Source organism: Corvus hawaiiensis, chromosome 19 (genome assembly GCF_020740725.1).
Source record: "Corvus hawaiiensis isolate bCorHaw1 chromosome 19, bCorHaw1.pri.cur, whole genome shotgun sequence".
Taxonomy (NCBI): Eukaryota; Metazoa; Chordata; class Aves; order Passeriformes; family Corvidae; genus Corvus; species Corvus hawaiiensis.
The window spans coordinates 9,783,295-9,808,775 of NC_063231.1; the positions used below are offsets into that span (position 1 = coordinate 9,783,295).

General features: G+C 38.8%; 1 protein-coding gene across 7 annotated transcripts in view; it reads right to left on the reverse strand.

Annotated features, from left to right (window-relative positions):
* B3GNTL1 (UDP-GlcNAc:betaGal beta-1,3-N-acetylglucosaminyltransferase like 1) overlaps window positions 1–25,481 on the reverse strand; it is a 106,916-nt gene that overhangs the window by 55,572 nt on the left and 25,863 nt on the right. For 6 of the 7 annotated variants that reach the window (XM_048323372.1, XM_048323374.1, XM_048323371.1 and 3 more), the window contains one exon: window positions 23,456–23,551. The exons of the other annotated variant lie outside the window; for it this stretch is intronic. In XM_048323372.1, the coding sequence (XP_048179329.1) occupies window positions 23,456–23,551 (96 nt within the window). The remainder of the gene's footprint in view (window positions 1–23,455; window positions 23,552–25,481) is intronic. 7 annotated transcript variants of the gene reach the window in all.

Consider the following 25,481-nt stretch of genomic DNA (forward strand, 5'->3'; position numbering starts at 1 on the left):
ATTTTCCCAATTTCCCAGTAAATAAGTTCCATAGCTTTGCTGTGTACCCGAAATGACATATAAATATGTGTATGTGTGTACACACAAACATCTGAAAAACACCCAGTGCTTGCAGGTGCAGAACTGCATCTGCTACAACCAGTTGTTTGGGTTTTTTATCTTGACACTGGGCTCAGTACTACCCTGGATACAAGTAGAAATATAATTTGCTTTTGATTTTTGAAGAGCTCTAAGAAAGTCAGAAAAGCTCTAAGAAACTTCAGTGTGCACCTCTAACTTTTGTTAGAGCCTTTGAAGCTCTCAGCAATGTTTAATTGACTGACACATTTCCATCCAGTTCAGTAATTCAGAGGTTAAAGGGGAGAGACCAGAGGAAGGAGAGACTTCAGCAACTTCTTGTCAGTATTGAATTGTAAATAAAGGTTTTAAGCCACTCAAAATTCTATCTTTTGTGCAGATTTCATAAAGTCTTCACAGATATCAATTAGTATTATTCAAGGACTACAGGTGTCTCAAATTCCTTAGATGCCCTGGTGATTTTAAAGTGCTTTTAAATGCATGTTTCTATAACCACTGTTATGCTTTCTAAACAAGCAAATTAAAATTCCATAGATTAGGAAGGCAGGGATTGGTTCAATTCATTAGAGTTTGATCCCTTCAATTTTCTGAAAATCCATTTGGTTAGGTAAGACTAAGCTTATACTACATGAAATATCTCACTTCTTCCCCCCCCCCTCCTCCCCAATACTTACTTCAAATTACCTCCACAATTTCCCCAAGAAGCTTCTCAAAAATACGTACTTTTGATTTAATCCAGGGCACACTGAGCACACATATGTTCTACACCCCCCTAACCAAACTAAAGCCAAATTGCAATTTATTTTATAAAGGGAGAAATCACAGTAATCACTCAAATTTCCAGCTGTAACTACTGATTTCCTATGCCAAATAAGCATTAAGTAGGGATCGGTAGGAAATAAACAGAATAGATAAAAACTAATGTTAAGACAATGTATTTGGATGACCTGAGAATAAACCGATTAAATGCCTACAGGTATTTCAGTAACAAGGTGATCAATTCATTTGCAAGATAAACTGATAGCATCTATTTTATTCCTCTGCATCAGCAGCAATCTTTGCCAGCAATTAATAAAGGTATCTGCCCTTTCAGAGGTGTTTTCTTCTTACTTGCTTGTTTGAGAACAGAACCACAAACAAAACTCATGGGAAAATGCTGGAGTTACAGCTAACATTAAGCTAGGATCAGCTCAAATTGAAGGAGGAAAAGAAAAGGAAAAACACTTGTGTGGGTAATGCCTTTGAAGTTTTTCAATAGACAAGTGTCATGTAGGTTTCACTCACAGTGCAAGAATACTGTAAATTCAGACACATTCCGACTGCCAGCTCAGTGTGTCCCACGTACCAAAGCAAAAAGGCTGAAAACGCTCTGTTAAATCACTGCCTACCTCATGCAATGTCACAAAAAGCCTCACATTCTCCTCCTGCTGCTAAAACTGCAGGTAGACATTTGCCCTGAGCTCTGGATTCTGTCTTGTGCTGTTTCTCTTCCTTCATGAAAAGGATGCTTGTGTCTTGCTGGAAGCCTTTAGAGAAATGTGATTGTGAAAGCGAAGCCAGACAAACAGTTGGCATTGCAGAAAAATCTGTCCCCTAAGCAGAGGCCCAGCAAAGAAACACAACATGCTTTGTCCACCTACAAAATATCTATGATATTTAGAAAAGACATTAAAAACCATCATCAGTTACTGTCTGTGAAAGACTGGCTATACAGGAACTATTCCCCTATGTTCTCCTGAAACATATATACAATTGCCAGTCATTTTTTGTCTGGTACTTTACTGTATAAACAGCCTGTTAGAAAAGTCACCCTCACCAGCAATCCTCCCCCCAACTAAATCTCTCTACTGGCTTTGCCAGACTTTTTAAACAGGAAGTTGAAACATACAGGTTATCTTATCCTCTTTTTAAATATGGATGCTATCTTGGTTTAAACTTTTTTTTTTAAAATATGACTTTTAAGTCTTCCTCTGAAAATACTGCAAACATCAAGATCGTCCTTCACCTAACTGCTCCACCTCACGTCATTAATACAACGCTAAAACAAAAGCAGAACTTTCCATAACTCATATTCATACATCTGTGAACCAAGATTTAATTTTCTTCTTTTTTGCTTTAAAATAATGTGCATAGACAATACATCAGATAAACTGCAATGGTCAAGTGTAATTTTAAGAACAAACTTGCTTTATTCTGTTTCTTGATGTATATCTAGGGCAAGCATAAGAACTGAAAACCCCTGTGTTAGAGGGTGAGAGTGACAAGATCTGGTGCCATCAGAAAGAGAGACAACATACTGAGGCAAGGAAGAGGTGCTGATACACTTTGACTATTCATCAAGACAAACAGTGAAATTTGGATAAATAACTAACTTCTGTCAGGCTGATTTGCTTGAAAGTGCTGCACCATGAGTTGAACAGCACAGACAAAAGGGGAAGAGGTAGCCCCATGTTCCCCATACCCACCACCCCTTCCTGGCCTCAAATGTCCATCCCCTCCCTGGCACTGGTTTTGGCCCTCCTTCAGCTCCAAGATGGACTGACTCAGCTTGCTAAGCTGGCAAAAAAAAGGAGAGAGAAAAAAGGAAGTGAGAGGAAGAGGGAGGGAGGATCTTGGCTGGATTGTTTGGCGGCAGCAGGCCGTGAGATCAGCTCTGCTGCGCTCTGTGGCTGCTCCACAACGTGAAGCTCTGCAAGGCTGCTTGAGCTGGTGGAGCTGCACCTGCACTTCTGAGAAGGATTTGCTGCTCCTTCCCCTCCTGGCCACACATTCCCCTTGACTTCCCTTCTTACAGCCCCACTGTTTGAACCCTCAGCAGTTCAGTTCAGCTTGCTAGCCAAGTTTAAAAAAAAATAATTTCTTTTTCTCTCTTTATTTCCTACCAGCCCAGGAAAATCAGTTGGCTCCTCCAGGAGAAGACAAGCACCAGAAACAGCTCAAGGGAGAGTGTGCTGGGCTGCCCTGCTGGAAGTCAAGTTTTTGGATGAGAGTGAGTTCTTAGACAAGCTCAGCAGCTCTTCAAGAACCTATGGCTGCAACCCTACAACAATCTCATTAACACCTGCCTGGTTTCTGCCTCCTCCCCCCTCTGTGCCGCACAGGTGCTCCTCCACACCTTGACATTAAACAAACAGGAAAACCTTTTTTTCTTTTCTTTGTGAAGAGCTAAACTGGCTCATCAAGAAGTCAGCTAAACCCCCGTATCAGCAAGGAAATGGGTGGGATCATGAAGAAAGGAGAGACAGAGAGGGTAGGACCTTTGTAAACTAAAATATCAAAAGAATCACAGCTTAAAAATGCAGTTGAGTGCATTTAGATACAGGAGCGAAGACCTTACAGAATTCAATCTGAAATAGGTATTTACTCTAAGACAAACTTCGTGCTGAATGATGCTTCATTACAAAGTAAAAACATAATTGCTGCCTTGTTTAGACCAACTAAGGGCAGAAATGAACACACACAAGTCTGCTTTGCAACTGTATGAAAACAAAAGATAGTTTGCAACGTTTTCTGTCTATTACTTCCAGTATCCCTATTAACTAGAAACCTCCTACCTTTCTTGTTTTCACAGTTTTTCTAGGTAATGCAACATGCATTTTTGTAGGTAATGCAAAGTCTCTGCAACACAACTTAAGGGATGTAATGAAAAACAACCTGTGGCCATGGTGTGCCCTTTTCTCTGCAGCACACACAGAGGTAACAGCTCCTGAATTTTCTGATAACATTAGATATCACTGGCTGGCTGTCAGCCATGAGTCCTGAGAAGCTGCCTTCCACAGCAAGGACAGGTCTCAGTAGTTCTCTACAAATATGGTTCTACATAATAACATGAAAAAATGCTGGATATCAAAGCTGCACTCGGTTCACCTGTACACAGCAAATGACTTAGTGATCACATGTTTTTTACTGCAGATTTCCAAGTACAGATGGATACTGGTGCTCTAAGGGAAGTCAGGCTAATCTGGAAATATTTTACCTCAGCCCAGATTAGACTGATCGTATTTTATTTTAATCCCACATACAAAATCTAGCAAGTGAGTAAAGTGGAGGTTATCATTCTAGTGCCAATTTTGCTTTTGCTACAGATCTCATTGCAGTCTTCATTCCCCCTGAAATCAAGGAGATGGGACTACTCTGCTTTGTGAGAACCAGAAATCTGAAAATGCTGCAATCCTGAATCCTGGTTGCATGCCAGAAACAAATTCTTAATCTGTTTCATGATTATTACCATGGCCAAAAGGTGGCCAACATTTACCACTGATAACCACCTTCATATCTTGGGGTTTCTTCTTCTTCTTTTTTTTTGAGACACAGAACAATACGGCTGACCACTTGCTTTACCAGAAAAAGAAACCCTCAAAAAACCCCACTTCCTTCTGGTGTTCAAATTCACCACATCTTTAGATTTAAGTTTATGCAGCTGACCAAATTCAGAACAAACATTACTGTACAAAAAATGCTGACACATGGACTAAACCATAGAACAGCTGATCTTATGTGCATAATGATGAACTCCCTGATGGAGTTTTCAACTTGGAAAACCTGGTGTGTCTTCTTTTTTAGATTCCTTTCAACAAGTAAGGACCTCATTCATGAGGTAAATTTATCTTGGGAAATGCCCTGGAAGCACAGACTGTATTTTCCTATGTACAGTGGCTTACTATTTTCTGAAGATTTATCACATACGTTTCTCAGGAAGAGATTACATTTCAGTATTTCCAAAACTGGTTGTATTATATACATAATGAAGCACCCTTGCTAAAAAAATAGAGGATTTTTTTCACAGTCCTTCTCTTCTGAATAGTCTTACCTATTTATATAAACCTTGTAATTAAGGGATTTAGGCTCAATCATTTTATTCTTGTTTTTTATTGTCCTGTGTTTATTTATTGTTACAGCAGCAGCTGAGGGAAACATTTGGAAAGATCTCATAAGGAAAAGTTCTTTTTGGCTTTTTACACTGTAAGTGTCCAGCCAGCTCCTGTATAATCACACAATAGTGAGTGAATTAGGAGTGTGGGTTTTAATTTATTGCAAGATTTCTTCTTTAGCTGTTTTTTTTTTCCTTTGGCAATGCAGATCTACAATCCAAAAACCACATCCAAAGTCTAGATGGCACTGGATTCTGCTTTCAGTTAATTCTTTACTTTGGCCATGATGTGAAACATAAATCAACCCCTCAGTGGAACGTAGCTGAGGTTTGCTAACACTTCTGTGACACTGCAAGGCAGGGATCTGCATTAGAAAGCCAAAGAACAAGGATATAAAGACACTGGGTGAATATTTATATAACAATTAAATGACAAGCTCTATTGTCTTGTGCTGCTAAAGGGTACAATTCCATCTCCTGAGAGCATCATCCCCCCTCAACTGAATAAAAGAGCCAAAAAAACTGATGAAAAAAAGAAACTTATATTTTAACAAATATTTTATTGTTATATTTTAACAAATTATTCATCTAGGTTATATTTTAAATTATGATCTGCTGTAAAGAACACAGCTCTAGATGAAAAACAACTCGATTACTTATAGGTAAGGATATAAAATTCCTCTAAGTCTAAACCTTTCTCTGCCAAAATATCCTATTATAGGCTAATTTCTGCAAGGATAGAAATGCAAGTAAACTTCACTCAAAGTAGTTGAAAAATATCTAAATTTTAAATATAAATATAATAAGAAACTTGGATCTCCCTGAACACAGGAAAACCTCACCCACAGGACTCAAGGACACTGATCCAGAGATTTAAAGGAACCAAGGGAGGAGTCTGAAGCCAACACACAGGGATGACCACACAGCTGTTCTGTCTGAGCACCTCCAGAGCTCCAACTGCCTTAGGAAACTTTTGGTTCATAACCACTTTGATATATGTAAAATCAATGCACTGTTTGCATTTACTTTATTTGCAGTTTTTATTACTGCAAATTTATTATTTTCAGTTTTTTTTACTGACCAGGAGGTGACAAGCTGCACAAACCACAAGAGATTCACCACTTACACTGCACCTCCTTCAATTTCTTGAAGGCTCCTGAGGCAGATGGACAGTAACACCAAAAGAGGCATTGGGAAGGGTTGTACCATCATCCAACACGTGGGAAAAGGGATGAACAATATTGCAGACATGGACAAGAGAGCAAAGGTTCTGAAAGCAGGAGAATTACATTCAACTGAAAGACCAAACAAGAAATAAATGAATTATTATAACAGAAAGTGAAGGAGAGGCCATGTATTCCAAAACAAAAATTTGTGCAGGGCACAGGACAGTGTCTGAGAGCAGGAGGATTGTTATCTGTATCCAGAAGGAGCCCAGAGACAAAAAGAGAAGCCCATCTGCCTGCGGTTACTTCACCTTCTTGCACTCTGCCTCTCATTCAATTCTTCTGGAAATACACATTGTGAGGTTCTATAAACACCATTTTCATTTCCTTTTCAGGGAGTTGTCTATCATCAGTCCTTATTATTGTGCCTAACTATGTCAACTCCACAGAAAAGTTCCAGCCTTCTCTCCAAACATCCCTCAGCTCCTTTCTCAAAGGCCTATGAGGAAACAGAAGCAAACACAATATAAAAGCACTGGAGCATATGTCTGTACACTTTCCACCATCAAAATAGAAAAATCACTGACCCAGAAATACCCTGAACTGTGTAAGGTTCTCTAAAGACCCCAAGCAATCAACAGAATGTATCTTGGCTCTATACGAATCAGAATAATATTTTTCTTTATCTTTTTTTTTTTCCTCTTAGACAAGTGCAATGGTAACCTCTCATGGCATGTGATGAGGTCTGTGGTGAAGGCTGGAAGGAAGATCAGAGTGCCCAGAGACTGTGAAAAAACAGACACTGACTTAAATGAAACTAGGACTCTAAGCAAGCAAAAAGGATTGGCTTTAGTGTGTGCCTTGATGAGAAACCTTCTCAAACCTCTGTCAAGTGTGGTATCCAACCGAGCAAAGTGGAACAGGGCTTTTTCTCCAAAGCACAGGCTGGTGTGTTTTCATAGCAGGTGGGAAGGAACAACAGAGGGGCATTCTGCCACAGCAGGAGGTGATGGGACTACTCTGCTTTTCCAGTAAGGAAAAGTGCAGGCTTTGTAATGTTCCCTGTTCTGTGCTGAATTAGTTGGACTCCGACTTACGAAGCACATAGTTCTTTGCAGCACAACCTCAAGGATTCTGTTTCTCTCCATCTACTCCGACAACACCGATGGGTTTTTGTAGGGTTTTAATACTTCATCTCATTAAATAACACAAGAAGTGATGCTTTGATGATTTCCTAACACAACACCAGGAAAAGAAGCACTTCCAGCTGCTGTCACATAATGACCACCTTAAAGTGTAGCATGCCTTCTCTAAAATTCTCTCAAACAACTGTTTGCAATTGTTGCATCTGTGGAGCATTATACATTTCCTTTGATTTTGAGGTACAAAAAGAGCTGCTTGAGACCCAATCCTGTAGTGGATCAAGGAAATGCAAACAAAGCAAGTACATCTCCCTTTAAATGAATCAGAGAATATCCTGAGTTAGAAGAGACACACAAGGATCATCAAATCCTGACCTTACAGTAGAGTCTGTTTAAATTAAGAATAAACCAGCATCCAATAAGACAGCACTTCCTAAAACGTCTAACATACAAAATACTTGTTAATATTGCTACAGCTGTCTTGCCAGTAAAAAAAGAGTCAAATAAACCCTAAATCTACCCTAAATGGCTTCTAATAATAATCTTATGTGTATAAATATATTAGCTACTAAAATGCATACCTTAAAATACAAAAACCCCCCAGTTCTTCCATGATATTAATCAGACTGATTCTGCAATAAGGACAGAGACAACATTAATTTGGACCTTAAAAGAAGCCGAAAAAGTAAGCAAAGCACTGAATAATCTTATTTTTATACATTTGCATTCATGAAAAATACCACTGAAACTCAGAAAACTTTGATTTGTATTAAAAAAAGAAAAAAATTGAAAACATATTCCTTTGCTTAGTGTCAATAATAATTTTGTAACAACACTGCATATGCAGAATTCCAAGCTGCCTTTGGAGACAAAGTGCCCCAGTGACAGTCAGTCAGTGAGGCTTTCAGAGCCAGTCCCTTTGATCCACACATGTGAGGAGCTCCCGCCCAAACACACTCATTCAGTTTTCATGCCTCAGCTCCCAAGGGACACGACAGCAGTTTGAGTGTCAGACTTGTGAAGCAAGAGCAGGAAAATAATCCAGAAACAGTTCCACAGTTTGTTAGTTCCAACCTTAACTGGCATTTTTCATCAATGACGTTTTACCATTAAAACCAAGGTCTGAGTGCTAATATTGCTCGTTTAATGGCTCATCAAGTTCATGAATAAGCCACGAAAAGCAAACTCTCAAGAGACTGGAAAAGATTTGGCAATTTCCATTTCCAAGGTAGACAAACCAGTATTGTTAATTTTGCCTTCTCCCCTCAGCCTCCAGCACATCAATCACCTTTCTTGAACTCCTCTTGTTTCAGATTCTTCCCTCCCACATCTCTCAGTACAACTTTCACAACTCCAGGAAACTTCCCAATCCTTTTCTTTCTGTGGATTCTCTGAAAACCAACCCACATGCACAACATTTCTTCTCCCATTCCTGGCCTCTGGCAGCCTCAGTCTCTGGTGGACACAGCAAACCATTCCATTAAATTGGGATATGCTCCGAAGGTTCACAGCAAGCACCCAGGAATGCTCTGTGTGTGTGTGTGTGGAGAGCACTTGTGCATCAGGGCTCAGAAATAACATGCTGAGTTCACCAAAAAGACTGCTGGACCTTGCAACAGCATAAAGAAGCTGTCAGGATGAGAGAGGGAAAGCCATTCACGCTTGGTGAAGTATTTAGGTTTAAAACTATTCATTTCTGATTGAAAACAATCAAAGGCCAAGGAAAAAGAGGCATTCTGTTGTCTAACTGTATTCCAAAATATGCCTTTACTGATGGAGCAGATAATTCTGGCAGGGAGCGTGGCTGATGGAGAGAAGTGGATGAACCCAGGGGATACAAAAAATCATCTGCCAAAGGAGGAAAAACCATGGACCAAATGGACTGGGAATGTTAAAGAGGCAGCAGCAGAGGCCAGCAAAACACAAAAATGATGGGACTGAAGAGTAGCAGGATACCTCTGGGTGTCAAAGCACCAAAAGCCCCATGGCACTGGACAGGCACAAGCAGGGTATTACTGGAGCTATTTATGTTGGTGGGTGTGAAGGTCAGCTACTTACAGGCACTTAATGTCAAGGGACATTAACAAGGACAAAACGGGATCTGACTTCTAAATTGACACTTTGTTTTTACTGACTTCTAATGAGATGTAATTTGAAGGGTTTTAAGAGGGACAGCCAGCCAGAATTCTTTATTAATCTAAGTAAGTAGGTAAACAACTGCAATTAGCAATGGAGAGAAAGGGTTAAACCAGTCAATTTTGTGCTAAGACAAACAGACAAACAAATAAATCTTTCTTCAATTCAGGCTTAAAGGTTCTCATTTCTTCCACAACAGAAACAGATGATTCACAGCTGTTTGGCATCTGCTGCACTTCTACCTAGAGAATGTGTTCTCTTTGTCATTAGATATCTCCCAACACATGGGTGGGAGGACTCACATCCCCTCCACTGGAGCACCAGCGTCCTGTATGTTATTAAATCATCTTTACACATTTCTGATGGTGGAAACCAAGAACTAGACACCTACAGGCACAGAAATATGAAAGCAGGATTTTCTTATCTACATCTAAGAAATGACATTTTCACTTAGTACGGGTATTTAATTTGTGAAAGAATCTAAAAGCATCACCCTTCAATTTAAAGCAAGATTTTTATTATGCTCATTGTTAGCAACAAAAATTTTAAAACACTAACCTTGCAGTTAGGAAGGCCAAAGTGTGTCTGTTCCTTCTACTTATGATCAGAAAATGTAGTTGTTACTGAGCTACAGCATTTTACAAGTGCAAGATGAGCCAAACTTTTGGCTATTTCATTCCAAACTGCAGAAGTTTTTGACCACATGAAACTAATTTTATATTTGCCACTGATTCAAAACAAAAAAACCCAGTTCATGTATTACTTTTGGCATCAAATTATTCTATAGAATCACATGTATGAAATAACTCTGTTAAAACAGCTGTGCAAAGTACTCAAATTGGCTTGCTTTCTTCCTTTCCAATAAACCTCTAGCCTTCTTGGAAAGTCCTATTTTTTCCAGACTTCAGTTTGGGAGGCTTATTTGGTAATCTGTCATTTTTCACAGGCGCATGCTCTCTTATTTTCTAGCAGCTGTGTACATACAAATTTCCATAAAAAACCTACACGTATCCACTTAAAAGATCAAATTTGGAGGCTTGAAACATGGTAAAGGAGGAAAGAATAACAGCAGAGCACAAGTAGAAATTCTCAGGATAAATTACAAATAGAAGATACAAAAGCAACATTTACCCATTTTCTCTTTCAAAAACAGAACCAAAAAAATATGCATCAAGTTCTCATGCTAATACAAGCACATCTATCAGGAGTGTATTTGAAATGAATCCGTGCCAGCCCTGTAACACTGCCCAAAAACATCAAGAAGCAGCACTTTTCCTAAATGCAATATTTAGAAACTAATTAACAGCAACAAATGCAAAGTTATGGTCCAAAGATGCCCAAAGTTAGACCAGCTGGTGTGTAAAGCACTATAAATAGCACGAGATTTGCATGCACAGCCTATATGGGGCCACGTATAAAATCCAGAGCCCTCATTATTTGTAAATTCCTGACAATGAGAAGCCCTGAAACAACGGCAAATATTTCACAGCACTTAATGCCAGGACAAGCACACGTCTGCCCAACAGGGCATGGTAAGACAATTCCAGCCTGTTCATGCTCACGGCTGAGCCCACAACACCCTGGTTTTAGGAAAAGCAGAAGGATTTTTTCAGGTATTGTCAGAATGTTTCCCGCATCCTCTGCCCCCCCACCAAAGCTCTGCACTAAGATTAATGAAGTAGTTCATGCCTTTCAAAGCTACAGGAAGCCAAAATAATGACTAAATACTCTTCAGTTGTGTTTTCAAACTTGTCTGCACAACTCTCTTGAAACTCATGATTCTGGTAAAATTACATGGGTCTATCTCCCAAGGAACCAGCTACCCAGAGCAATCCTGATTTCCTCAAACTTTAATTATTATAGATTACTGCAGGACCGGTGGCATAATTCCTTGGTAAAGAATCCCAAATTCAGACAGGCAGAATTAAAACACATTTTAGAAGGTAATTATGAAAGATGTGCCTGAATAAGGCTCTGTTTTTATAAAAGGTAGGTAAGTTACTTCTCTTTGCCAGTTGCTCATACATGATTATGGATAGTCACAGATACTGTGTCCAAATAACATATTTTTGCTTTAAAAATAGGTTTGGCAGAAGTTAAAAAAGCCTAAACCTTTTATTCATATTATCATTAAAAACAGACAGTAAGAATTTTTGGTTTGCTGATGGTGGTGACATTTCTACATTATACAATCACCAAAGTTGCCAGGAAAAAAATTAACCAAATACATCAAATCCCAAATGGAAATTCAAACAGCTTTCAGAATACATGAAGCAGTAGCTGGTTTTAGAAAGAAGTTTATTTCCTTGTAAAATTTATTATTTATGTTTATAGAGCTCTCAGGTTAGAGGTCAGAACTGAGACAAGATTCCACTTCAGGTTACTCATCCAGAGTTCCACAGACAGCAACAAAAAGTCCAGTGTCACAGGGGAGAACATCAGGCTGCCTTCCTCCAAAATAACTCTTCAGCTTGCAATTCTATTTGTAATTTTGGAAAGATTCTGACTTGGCCAGCAAATATTTGGCTATTGATACATGATCAGTATGAAACAATGGACAGTTTTCAACTAATTTGCAGGTAAATACCTTGGCATGACACATTCTGAATATGTTGTCTGACACAGGCAGCTTTACATTTTTACAGCAACTGTTAATTACCAATCCTTAATTGTCCTGCCTTTAGAGGGCTCAGGGTGTCAGTGCCCTGGCTGGGGCTGCTCCAAGAGTTCTCCTTCACCAGGACTTCCAGTCACACAGCAGATGCATTGGCATCTTTCAGATTAAAATTTATATGATTAGCACTGCTTATGTATTTTTCCTAACAAATTAGCACAAGCCCTGCCACAGCAATGGAAGTTTGCCATCAAGGCTGAAGCTGTGTTATAATTTTCACTGAAGAGAAAGTTGAATTGAGTTCTATGTCTCACTGCTTGCACCTGGTATCCTGCTATAAAAGGAGATTTTGGACTTCACCTCTCCTCAATACAGAACTTGAAACTAAAGTATCAGAGAGCACATGCTTGCTACTGAGGCATGTAATTTCTTCCTTCCTCTTTATTCTAAAATTATTCACGTTACCTACTTGATGAAAAAAAGCCCAAGCAACCCAAGCTTTGAGTCATACACACAACACACAGATTCTTATCACTAGGGACCCTGTTCTCAGTGAAATGCATGCTGTCCTGTCAGACAGGAAATAATTTCTTGTTCCTGAATAACAAAACATGTATTTACTACAGATACTGTTTCAGCCATTTAAGAAATATTTTTATGCTTTGCTTTTGTCATTTTATCAATGCTCTATTTGTGTTCAATAGCATCCTCCATTGTACAGAGCAGCAGCATGACAGACCCAATCACTGAAACTTGACATTAACGTGTTCACATTCCATGGCTACAGCTTGGTTATAAAAGCCATGGAAGAGTGAATTTAATATATGGCAGAACACCAGAAGTTTTTTTTGTTCGTTTGTTTCAAATTCTAGAAAGCATCTTTCTGATCCTGAATAGCAACCAGGTCCACAAAGTTTCCTCTCCTTCCACTAAGCTGGTTTTGCTCATTCTCCTCTGACCATGGCCTCCCAAAGGGCCAGGGATGATTCCTCCATCACTGCCTGCACCTGCTAAACTTGAAGATCAAAAGTACTTCTTTGCAGACAAAAAAGTTCCTAATTTTCCATCACTAATACATGATTATTTATACAGCTCTACCAGCAAAGAGGAAAATGGGAATTTATTGAACATGGCATCAACACCATCATTACTTCAACAAGCCCATTCAGCTAAGAGACAAAATGAGCTCCAGTAAAAATTCTTCTAACTACTGGGAAATGCCTATTTCCACGAGTATGCCAAGCAGAGCTGTCAACAGCAGAGGTACCCCAGGTCACCTGCAACCATAAGAATTTTACAGAAAACTGCTTTGAAGGCAGAAGGATAACACTCCATCATTTTTAATTTGCAGGAAATTGCTCCCATTTAAGTTACTGTGTAAAAATACATTCAAATTTGGGAGGGACTGTGCTTTAAATATGGTTCAAGCTAAAAGAATTAAAATGTGAAATGACACAGTGGCAATTACTGCAGTAAATGAAAGGGTCAGCTGTTCTGAGGAGGAGGCAAACATCTAGCAAAGAAACACAAAATCCATAAAAAGTTTTCAACCCGTAATTCTGTATCAATGGTCATAGATCTCTCAGACCAGAACACTGAGTCTTCTAGCAGCATTATTCTTTCAGCCCAGGGACAGAACCAAGGCCACACAAAAGTGACTTTGTATGATCTGACGGGGCTGCAGCCCCCAGGACCTGCTCTTGTGCTGACAGGAAATAGCCTCTGCCTCGAGCCTTCATCTACCCACGTGAAACTGAGGAGACCACAGACCAGCCTCTGTTCTCTTCTAATTGTCAACATCTGCTCTGCACAGCTATGAATAATTTTATGACACATTAAAAAATCTCTCCTACTGACTCCAAAGGTTGTTGGGTTTGTGTTTTGCTTTTTTTTTCCTTTTTGAACGCAAAATCTGACACTGAAATTAAGAGAGAGACTGTTTTGCTTGTAGGTTAAGGTTTACATTCTTCTGAAAGATGCCATTAAAATGGAATTCAGGGTAGGTAGGAAAAGCTGATGATGCTGGTTATTCCCTTCTAAAGTCAGGTGGCCAAATAAATGTTGGCAGTTGAGATAATACATTATTTTCAAATATTGGAGAGAAATGGAGCACCAGCCCACTGGTGGAGGTAGTGACCTCCATGAGAGGTAGCTGTGATCCCTCTGACTGCTTATTTCATGCCAAGAACAACAAATCTCAACTCAAACATCTCAGCCCTAAAAAAGTGAGGATGCAGATGCACCAATAGACACATTCAACATGACCTGAGTCTCAGTTCAAAAAAGAAACACATTTGAGGACAGCTTAGCAGCACTGCCACTTGAAACCTCAATTTTCCTGCTCTTTCAAGTGAGCCATCAGGGGTTCTAAGACAGTCAAACATTCAAATGCAGCAGTTTATAATTTATTTTCATTTCACAACCACAAACTTATTTATTTATTTATAATAGAAGAGTGCCAATGTGAAAGGTATGGATAAAACTCTGGGGACATAGCCACGCTACAATTTTAGATGGTCACTAGGCCTGGCTAAAAAGGAAGAGGAGAAAGGAAAAAGGGAGATGCACATTAGCCTGTGTGCAACCCTCATGACTCTTCATGAGCAGGAGAAGCAGAAGAATGGAAAGAGAAACAATTAAAGAACAAATCACAAGGGGAGTCTGTCCCTACCAGTGTAATTCCCAGTTTTCCAGGGCTGGAATATAACGTGATAAGGCTTTCTTAACTGATTCCTGCACAAAGCACAGGTTGACTGTTGGCTGCATATGGGACAACACTAGGGGGAAAAAAAAAAAAAAATCTTTTCCTCCTTTAGCTTAAATACTCAGGAAATGCACAGAAGGAACAGAACACTGAGAACATAAAGCTAAACATGCCTCTTACAGAGAGCTGCTGAAGCACACACTATACCCAGGACCACTGCAATGATTTCTTTATCTCTCCTTCTGGCTTCTGTGATAATAAAGCTGAGATTCCTCTGCACCTTCCCAGCTGTAAATGCTGTGACAGTTCATTTGCTTCTTGCTAGTGTGGGTTCAGTATTACCTTGCTGGCCTGGCAGTGCTCCAAGTGAAGTGTGTAAAAGTGTGTGAGCACTTGCACAGTCTGGTTTCTCTCAGAAACATTAAAATGCAATTGCCAACCTGGTGACCAATTTATCTCCTTCCCCTGAGGCCCGTGAGAGAGTTTCATGGACACAGAACTGTTTTCTCCTGAATATTAAGATGACTATTCCTCTGCTACTTTCTTGTACTCATGGGTGGAAATTTCAATTTCTTCATTAAAAACTACTAAGCAATCTGCTCCTTGCAAAATGAATGGGCAATTAAGGATGTGGTGAACTTGTGGCTCTTTTGTGAAGCGTCAGGGAAAGACAAAATTATATAAGGGAAGAGACGAAACCAAGAATGAAGTGAGAAAGTGAAAGCTGCTGGGGGCTGTCACAGCCAGAACAACCAATTCCAAAAGTTGCAGTGGAAGATGGCAAAAATGAAACATACAACAAAACACACCAAAAAAAATACAGAATATAAGAGTATAGAGTGTAAGACCTACCCGTACAGTCCCAAAGTCCCCAAAATTACACAGTGTCAAACCAATGGGTTTCCAGAAAAACAAAAGTCTGGAATGAACGTTCAAAATAAATTTCAATTGTCAGTGAAACTATTAGGTGATTTTAAGCATAAACTTGGACCCTGTTTTATTAGCTTTTAAAACAGAACATTGCAAAGGGGCTTAAAAGGTGTACACTAGATAAGGAAAAAATCAAACCAGAGGCAGACCAAGCACATTGAGTGCAAAAGGCTGTTTGTGCTACATTACAGACAGCACACTTCTTTTGTGGCTGGATAAATCCTCCAAAGTTATAAGGATTAAAACATTCTTTTAAGTAAAATTTGAACCGTTCACCAGACAACAAGCAGTTTCCTCAATTTGCCTTTTCTACTTTATAAAATAATCCTAACCCTGAGATTCACACATTCGAGACTACATTTTTTTCATTCTGACATTATTACAGTATAGGTATGCAAAGAATTACCCAGAATAAATATAGACCTCCTGGCATGCTGTGGAATTATACACCTGAAAATAATAATCCCTTTTATTATACAAACTTTCTGAACACCTATCTCTTATGTTGACAAGCATGATTCAGATCTACTCCAATAAACTCAACACCATAAATGCATAGTACCCACTTAGTCTAATAAAAAGAAGTCTAGTAACATCTGCTTTTTCTGCTTCAGTAGCTCTGAAGAAATCCAAGAAGTAGTTTGCAGCAAATACTGAGCCCTCTTATTCTGCTTACCAGCAGCATTTGCTTTTATATATTCTCTATATTCTTGACACATATTTTTGTAGCTCTGTAGCCTATTACTGTATTCATAGCTAGCCCCAGTACTTTTCCCTACCTTGATAGGCAAAAAGACAAAACACATTCCAGAGGCTCCAAGCTGAGGGTCCAAGGCCTCTATCCCATCTCGGCTCTCTGGGAGCCGAGGTTGAAATCAGCTCTTGGAGACACACTTTCATAAACAGAGTTCAGCTCCTATCTAGAGTGGGGAGGATTCATAAAAGGGTTGAACTGAGGAGGAATTATCTCACCACTTTGGTCTTTAATTGGGGATTTTTGCCAGTTGTGCTAATTTGCTAAGCTCATAAAACTGCATTCACCCCGTGCAGGGGTGGGCATTTTCCGTATCTGCTCCTTGGAGGCCTCCAATAAAGACCAGCCTTTATATCACCTCCTACACTAATATAATCTCCAAAGTGTGTTGTTTCATTTCAAGGCTCTGTAAGGCATCAGTGGATGTGCTACTCACCTCTAAGATGATGAAATTGCCATAAGTGAACAGACAAATATCCATTCTCTATGAAAAAGGACCCGCTGTTCACAGACACATGCACTGAAAAGCTCACTGTCATTTTTTTATGTGCACAACTTCAGCTCAAGAACTTCTAATCACAGTCTGCTTTGCCAAGACTGTAAAAACAGAATAAAAATCCCCTGTCCCAGTTTGTCACACGTGTACTAAGAAAAAAAAAAATTACATAAAAACTGAATTACTCATTAAATCTGGATTCTTACACTCCAAAGCTGTCGGATTGGACAATGAATCTGGCTTTTTTACAACACAGAAAGGAAAACTATAAATTCAAACATAACAGTATAACATATATTGTTAATACTTATGAGAGGATATGGTGGATGTAAATATTTTAAAACTCTGCTTCCTTAAGTAGTTAAAAAATCAGAAAGGCAACAACTACTGTAGAGACAAATGTCAAACTTGGCACAGCGAAGTCAGTATAAAAAACTATTAAGGAACAAAATCTTGAGTGTGACAGATCAAATAGAATGTGCTTAACTCATGCTTATACACAATTTTTAAAACAGTGAAAAACTGTTCAGAGCCCAGTTGCAAAAGACAAAGAAATGTTTTTCCTATGTATAAGGCTACAAGAGGGAGCTGCATTGCAGATAAAATGTTTGAAATCCATAATTTTTATTGCACTAGAAGCCACAGTAAAAATATTTCCCCCCTTTTGTGGAATCAGCACTCTGATCTTCAAATTCAAAGAAAGCAAATTACAGAAGCGAAGGGTGTATCAGCTCTGTGCTCTCACATATGGACAACCAACTGAAAAATAAACTTCATTGAGTTGGAAATGTGTATTTGGAGTGGGCTTTTTGTTTTGAAAGGAAAAAAAAAAGTCAGGGCTACTTCAATATCCTGTCTATTATTTTAAAATAAAGACTGGATTTTGTCCCTCAAAAAGAGGCAAAAGTACAGTTCCTGAAGCTATAAAAGTCAATATATAAAAGCCTAAAGCGAAGCTTAAGGGCTGTTTATTTGGAAGTCAGCACAAGCACATCAGCAGGATAAATATGGAAGATCAAACAAGAGTTAAGTGGAGCACTCAGAAACTGGAAGTTACTAGCTGGTTCCATCCATGTCCTCAACTGCAGCTCTGCATTAACAACTGAGTCTTCAATTTATTTTAACATCTTGCCCTATTTTTCAAAGTAATTTTCAAGAGTATTGAGGAGGCATAAATGGCAATAATAACTTGGAAAGCCAATTATGCATTTCTGAAAATTTAATCCTTGACAGTTTTCCTTTACACTTGGACATCTCCTATGTCAAATGTCTCAAAAAAAAGGGTGTTTAGGATGCAAATCTGTTGCATTCCTTATGGGTATGATTAATTACTAAAAATACAAGAAAATACCATCAGCTGGAACAAATCATAGCTCACATCAGAAATAGCTGGTTTCTACCAGTTTCATTTCTATGTCCATCAAAATCATATCAGGCTTTTTCTGCCATACAAGAATCTGTCATGCTGTAATGCTGCATTCATCAAGAACATTTTGGAATAAAGTCAAACTTATTGTAATCACAAGTCCCTTTTATACTATATTACAATATTTCTGTTCCATTTAAACATTACCATGTATTATGAGCCACATTCCAGCCTTGTTTAATCATGCAAATTATCCAACAAGATACGAAGAGGAAAAATTTACCACTCCTTCCCCTATGGGACACCTTTAAACTCATGCAAAACTGCACACACACAAAGCACAAGCTGCATACATTTCAGAATTCCAGCAAACCTGTTTCTAAGTTCAAAATATGTGACCCTGAGCTGCCTTTTCATAAAGCCTCACTGGGAAGTTCTAATTGTGCTTTGAGCTCACAGATGTGGCTAAGCCACTTCTCATTAAACTTTCTAGAATTCCATGAACCCTTTGACATGTATTTTCACATGTAAATATAAACACTGTCAAGCTTGTGAAACTTTGGTTCATTCTCCTCCAGAGGAGAACAAGGATCAACCAACCACAAAAGGAAGCAGCCAGTTGTTTTTTCTTATATGGTACAGGCTCAATCCCATACAAACTGCTAGGATCTGCTGTAATAACCAGTTACTGTGGCTTCTTCACTCAGTAGAAAAGCATCAGGACCTCACTATTAATGCCATATTTTTAGATAACATGGGTCAAGGAAGAGGAAATGGAGATCAAAAAAATCCCAAGAAAGCGTTGAGTATCTTTTTATTGAAAGACAACAAACACAAGTGAGCCATTAATAGTGGCAAAGATAGGGGGGAGGGAGGGAGAGGCTGGAGGGGATTTCAATCAGCCTTTTCATGTTTTATTCATTCTTAAGTAAGAAAGCCTCTCCCTCTGGCCAGTTTTTGCCTTTACTAACATAACCAGAGAGCAGGCATTGCATACATCCCCTTTCAGATTGCTGCCTTGATTATTATTTCAGTTGTGACATACGGACAGCCAACCCAAGCACTAATAACGCAGAATTTTCTGTCTGCAGGTAGACAAAACAGCTGCTCTAAGCCAGAGATATTCAATCTGTGGCCCACCTGGAAAATTCATCCTGCTTGCAATCTACTCCTACCAGCTTTTGACCACTAAGAAGTTCCCTGTTGAGATACATGATGATAATGCAATATTGAGTGCACTGAATTTATGGAAAAGGTCCAGCCATGCTGTCAGGTCCTTCTTGCCTTAAAAACAAGCTACATGCTCTGACTCCACCACAATGCTGGATCTATTTCCAAACTGAGCATCTGTAGTAAATGCTGATTTGTAGCATGAATCTTTATCAAATATTAATTAAACTCTAATACAGGAAGACTTAGTAAGTAGAAAAGCACAACTTCTAAAGATGTCAGTGAAATGTAACAGGCGCCTATTAGAGCACAGAGTGTGTGCTATGAAAAATGTTAATTATTGCTCTTCTGTCAGGTGGTTGGCAGAGATTATTGCTAAGAGCTACAAATCACCTGTGACAATTTCCAGATTTATCCAACACCAACAGCTCCAAGATAACCTGCAAAGTCCAGCGTGTATCAGGAAGTCATACAGACACAGTCATCCAGAATCACTGGGGCTTCTTCAGACAGTTCTTTATCTACATTAGGACAATCCAGCCTTATCATCCACAGGCCCTTCCTTTTGGCAGGAGTCTCCTCACGAGTCACTCTGAGTTTGCTGCCTGCTTCCTAAGTGAACAACCACGTGAAGGCATGGAAATGTCTTGTCTTCGAGGAGGAAAAAATGGTAGATGGAACTGTGCTTCAGGCTGAACAGAATACTTAACAGGCTGAGAGACTAAACTAACCTAAAGCAGTGATTTAACAGATGTGGACAGGAACTCAGCTTTTACTTACAGTCAGCAACAGCCCTTAAAAATGACTTGTATAAATATTTGTGCAATTAATCCAGCCTTAAAACCATTCAGATCTTTTCATTTACACAGCCCAGTAAACATTTCCAGTGTAAAAGAAGGGCTGCATGATCAAACCTCAATCACATTTACAAGCACAATTTGGACTCGGATATCCCCTCGGATTAGTTCTAATCTACATTTTTTTCCACTTACTTCAACATCAAAGCAGTCAGTTCTCTTAATTTGTTTGCTGATTTTCTTCATGTACCTGTCAGTGCAATCTGCACTTACTGAACAGTTACAATTATCCATTTTTATTTGTTTTTTACTCTCGGCCAGAAGGAGCAAGTCTTCCAGAACACATATATTTAAGGTTTATATCAGTATACCCACAAAAGTGGGGTTTAATCACCTGTCATTTATACAGAAGATAACACTGAAGAAGCAAATATTGATCTTTTTTAAAGTAGGTTTTTTCATCATCATGCTCTCTTTGTACTCTCTCACTCCCACCACACTCTCTGGGGTGTACATTCTGAAATTTCACGCATACCATAAAGTATCTTTGGAATGTTACAGTATAATTGTTTAGAGAAACATTTAACGGATGAGTAAGCATCAAGAGGCCAGGGCTAAGGGAAAAGTTAAAATGCTGGCAGCATTTTGTATTGAATGATCTTCTCAGCATGAGGACTGGGGATGGACATTTGATCCAAAAAGCTGCTATTGACTCAAGCAGTTTAAACCCAGCATCCAGCACAGAGGTGTCTGAAGGCACCTCCCAAAACGTCTGCAACCAACCTCCACTCCCAAAACTGCCTTTGGGCACCGCCCAGGAGAGCAATCCAGTGCCACAGGATATTATTTGATCAATAACATAAACCTTATGATAGGGGATGACATGGTCTTGACAGTTGGCTCTTTTTCCTTTTTCAATTGATCACTTGGTTTCCCAATTTCCAGCACAAATAATCTGCATGTGCATGGTGTAGAAATGCAGCAGAAGTGACTGGAAAGAGCTGGGCACTGAGTACAGAGACAGCTAAAAAAAAGCTGAACATGCTTTCACTACAGGAATCTGCTGCAGATTAATGTGCTGTAAATTAAAGCAAATTTTCCTGAATTCCCTGAAGGACTTTTCCTCCCAGAGATTCTACAAATCCATTAGCACAGGTCCATCATTATAGTTTTTTGGGGTTTATGCAGTGAAAATAGTTTAAAAAATACACCCAAAAGAAAGCATATGATGTATCAGGGTAGATGACTGGGACAAATCAGGCCTAACCTTAGATAATTGATTCATACCCTGATTATTACAGTACAGCTTTTACTCCCAATTCCTCCTCCGCCCCATACTTTTTAAAGTAAGAAAAAGCAAAATAATTATCCCTCTACCTGAATTTCTAATCAGAAGAACGGATACCAAAGCAGGAGAAGTGCCATGTGCTCACATGCTCTGGAAACCAAGTAGAATTTTAGCTCCAAAGCTGGAAAAGCCAAGCTGCCCCAGGCTGGAGTCACAGCTAAAGCTCGTCTGATGATTGGGCACCTAAAATCTCCCTCCAAGGGGATTCTGTGGTGCTTAACAACATACGAGTTGCAGCTGGTGCAGCACAATTTCCCCAAAACTTCAGACTTTCACAGAATTCTCAGCAATCTACTGTCCTTGAGGACCTTCTGTTTCTGCATTAAGCTTGGTGGAGAACAAAATAAACTAAAAAATAATGAGGAACACATAAATAGTGTGAATCTATAAATCTCATCTTGTTAATAAACTCATGGGTAAGTACCACGAGTTCTGCTAGTTCCAAACCCAATGTATTATCCAAAATTGTTAATCTACCTCTAAAATGTGTGACTCTAAATTATATGTAAAAAATAATGCATTTATTAAGGCTTTAGCAGGTATTTGTAGCACATAAGATTGCAAGGGACTTCCCAGGTCATCAGATTTGCATCCTACTGTCAGAAACACTATATTAAATCATCTCTTCCAGAACACATAGATTCCCATCTTATTTAAAATGAAGGGGGGTTTTTTGCATAATCTCAAAATCAGGATATTTGCTTTATTTTCCACTTGATTCATCGAAGACCCAGTGGCCATTTAGATAAAATACTTCAGATTGTGTAGGACAAGCTTTTACATCCTCAAGTTTTTCCTTCTCTTCACCAACCCAGTGATCCAGATGCTGTCATCAGATAAATACACCCATTTAAATCTGTATTTTTTTCTAATGCCACACTCACAGGGAAATCCAAATATTCCATGGGTAACTTTTCCTGTAATTACTTTCCCTTGGTGAGTTACAGGGACCTGTAATACCACTGGTGATTTTAAAACAAGGTCTGTGGATTACTCCTTGTGTTACAATGACCATAGCAGGGCCTGCGAGGAGGTTTTTGGAGTTAAGGTAACAGGGAACACAACACAGTTTATAATGAAGCCTAACAAATACGGATATGTTAATCTTTTCAACCACTTAAATCCAGGGAAATGAAAACCAAATGTCTTCCTAACATAGCATCCCAAAACCCAAGCCCAAATACTTGGATCTAAAAGCCTGCTGGGATGTTTTCTGCTAACCATCCATTAGATTTCTTATATTCTGTACAACATTCCTCCACAAGCTGGATTGATTTCTTCCACAGCTTAACTTGTTTTTGCCAAAGTCTCTTTTAGTCTCTATTTTAGTTCAGCACTGGCCTCCTGCCTAATGAAACAACTGTTCCTTATGCCAAAACCGTCATCTTCAGTTGCACAAGACACATCTCACATACAAACACATATCATGAGCCCAATGTTTAATGCCTGAAGAACTACTGGTTTAAAGTGATCCTAAGGAACACTTAAACAGATACAGGAGTGGTCACTACTTTGGGTGGGAGAAGAATCATTCTCAAGAAAGATGTTTTGTTTCCCCCCTTTTGTATATAAATACACTTTTTGAAAAGAAAACCCTAATTTTAGAACATGAAAGCATATATAGTTAACCACAGGCAGCAGTGAGACATGGAAGGCTCACTCCAAACCTGAAAGCTTCATCCTCACTCAGTGTGAAGTTGTTGTTCTGTAATGATCACCCACACCATAACCTTGGCTTCTCTTCAACAAACTCTGTTTAAATATGAGAATCTGATAACCTTAATAAACTATCAAGTATTGCTTATGACTGAAAAAAATCCATCCAAAGAAACCTCTTGCTCTATTTTCCTGCTGTAATTTCAGACACAGCTGAAAGCAAAATACCTGTGTAAGAAGTTGTTCCTGGGTTAGGTTATTGATCCAGCGAGTGTATCGTTCAGTAGAGTCCAGTGGCTCTCTTCTGACTTGGCAACCGACAATCTAAAGCCAAATGAGATAAATCCCCTAGGTTAAACTGCTGTACACCCACGTGGCAACAAAACAGTGTCATGAAATAAACATTCAAAACATGGCAACTCCAAGAATTAAGATTATCTATGCAGTCCTTACTAGCCCCTTTCTATGTTCATAAGATAATATGGCACAATTGCTCTGCTCAAATATTAAATAGTTACAGACTTTAAAGGTCTCTAGAAAACACTGAGGAGTATCTTTCCAATAACCTCATTCTTGGGACTATTTGAACCACTTTGGTTGAAATTTTCAAAGGAAGTTTTCCACAAGCAGACATCTAAAATGCAAAATTTCTACCAAAAGTTAGTTCAGCAAATGAAAATTGGAACTTGGAAACTGACACCAGACAATCCTACTGACAGTGCCATAACCTATAATACACCCCATTACTTTTAGTTAATACAAAATAAGGACAATCCCCCACATATTCTGATTTGTCTTGTTCATGGCAGAACAATGTAGACACCTCATTTGGATTTGGTCACTGAAGCACCACTTGAGCAACAGCTCCTTATCCAATACTGTTCTGTATCTGTACGGGTTAAATATGAATTTTAGTATTGTTATGCCAGTAGGTGTTCAGAAATAGCTTCCAATATGTATCAGAGCATATTGAAGGATTACATGTTACCTGTATCTGCACAGACACATATTAATGAAGTTTCATAGAAACACTAAACTGTTTACAAATCTCTGATTAGAAAAGGAAAAAGCTGAGGAGAACCCAGGAGTGTGACTGGACAGAACTCTGCTGTTTGCTCCTCCCAAAGTCTGAAGTCTACACGAAACCTTCAGGGTACCACAGGACTTAATTATTCATGCAAAGTAAGCTGATACTGATTTATACCAACTACTGCACTCCCATCATACTGTAACTCTCCATTTCTCTTCCTGAGTTTGATGGCGCTTCCTATTGAGGATGTGTTTGTCCACTGAGAACTAACACCACAGTGTTTTAGTGCTTCTGAACACAAATTTCCAATAATCGAGTTCTGTTCAAGAACAGGTGGGAAATTTCCTTGGTTTGTTTTCCCTAAGCATTCATAAATCTTCCAGGTATCTATGTTTACAGAGCTTTAAACGCCAGAGAGATGTGAGGAGTCAGGCCAGAGTTCTGCATGTGCAGTTACGAATACTTTTGATGTGGGAACAAAACCACCACGAGAAGATCTTGCTGGGGGACTGCTGGCAATGAAACATCACCATGTAGAGTATGATTAAATATAACCAAAATAACAAGCATGGAAAAAAAAAGAAAATGTTATTTGCTTATCCCAGAAGAATAAACCAGAATGTCTCTGAACTAGAAAATGTCTCCTCAATGACAACAACAAATTACTGTGGAAAACTTCAATCCTCATCCTACCTGAGCCCTCATATTACAGCTAAGTAATACTAAGATATTTTCAGAAGGTTAATCTAAAATTCTTTTAAACTGAATATCAGTTAGAAGAGTTCATAGAGATGTTTTTAATGGGGGCACACCACAGTAATCTAAAATTCTTTTAAACTGAATATCAGTTAGAAGAGTTCATAGAGATGTTTTTAATGGGGGCACACCACAGAGATAAAAACCTGACAAAGGTTGTGTCAGATGTACATCTATCCTGTGCTGCAAGGATGATTTTTGTTTAAAAATAGAACTTTTTCTAGTATTCATATATCAAGCCCTCATTAGCATCCTCTTGCATATCCCTAGGTTTTTCTAACTTACAAAGACACTTTACAAAATTCTGTATAAAAGGTAAAAGGGAAAAATTACCTTTACTTTATCTCTCAAGCTATTCTATGAGAACACAAGACAGAAATTTAGTTTCTTTAAGAGTCACAGTGAAGCTGAACAGATACAGAATACAAAAAGCTTTCAAAAGGTGAGAGATTAAAAAGGAGAATTTCA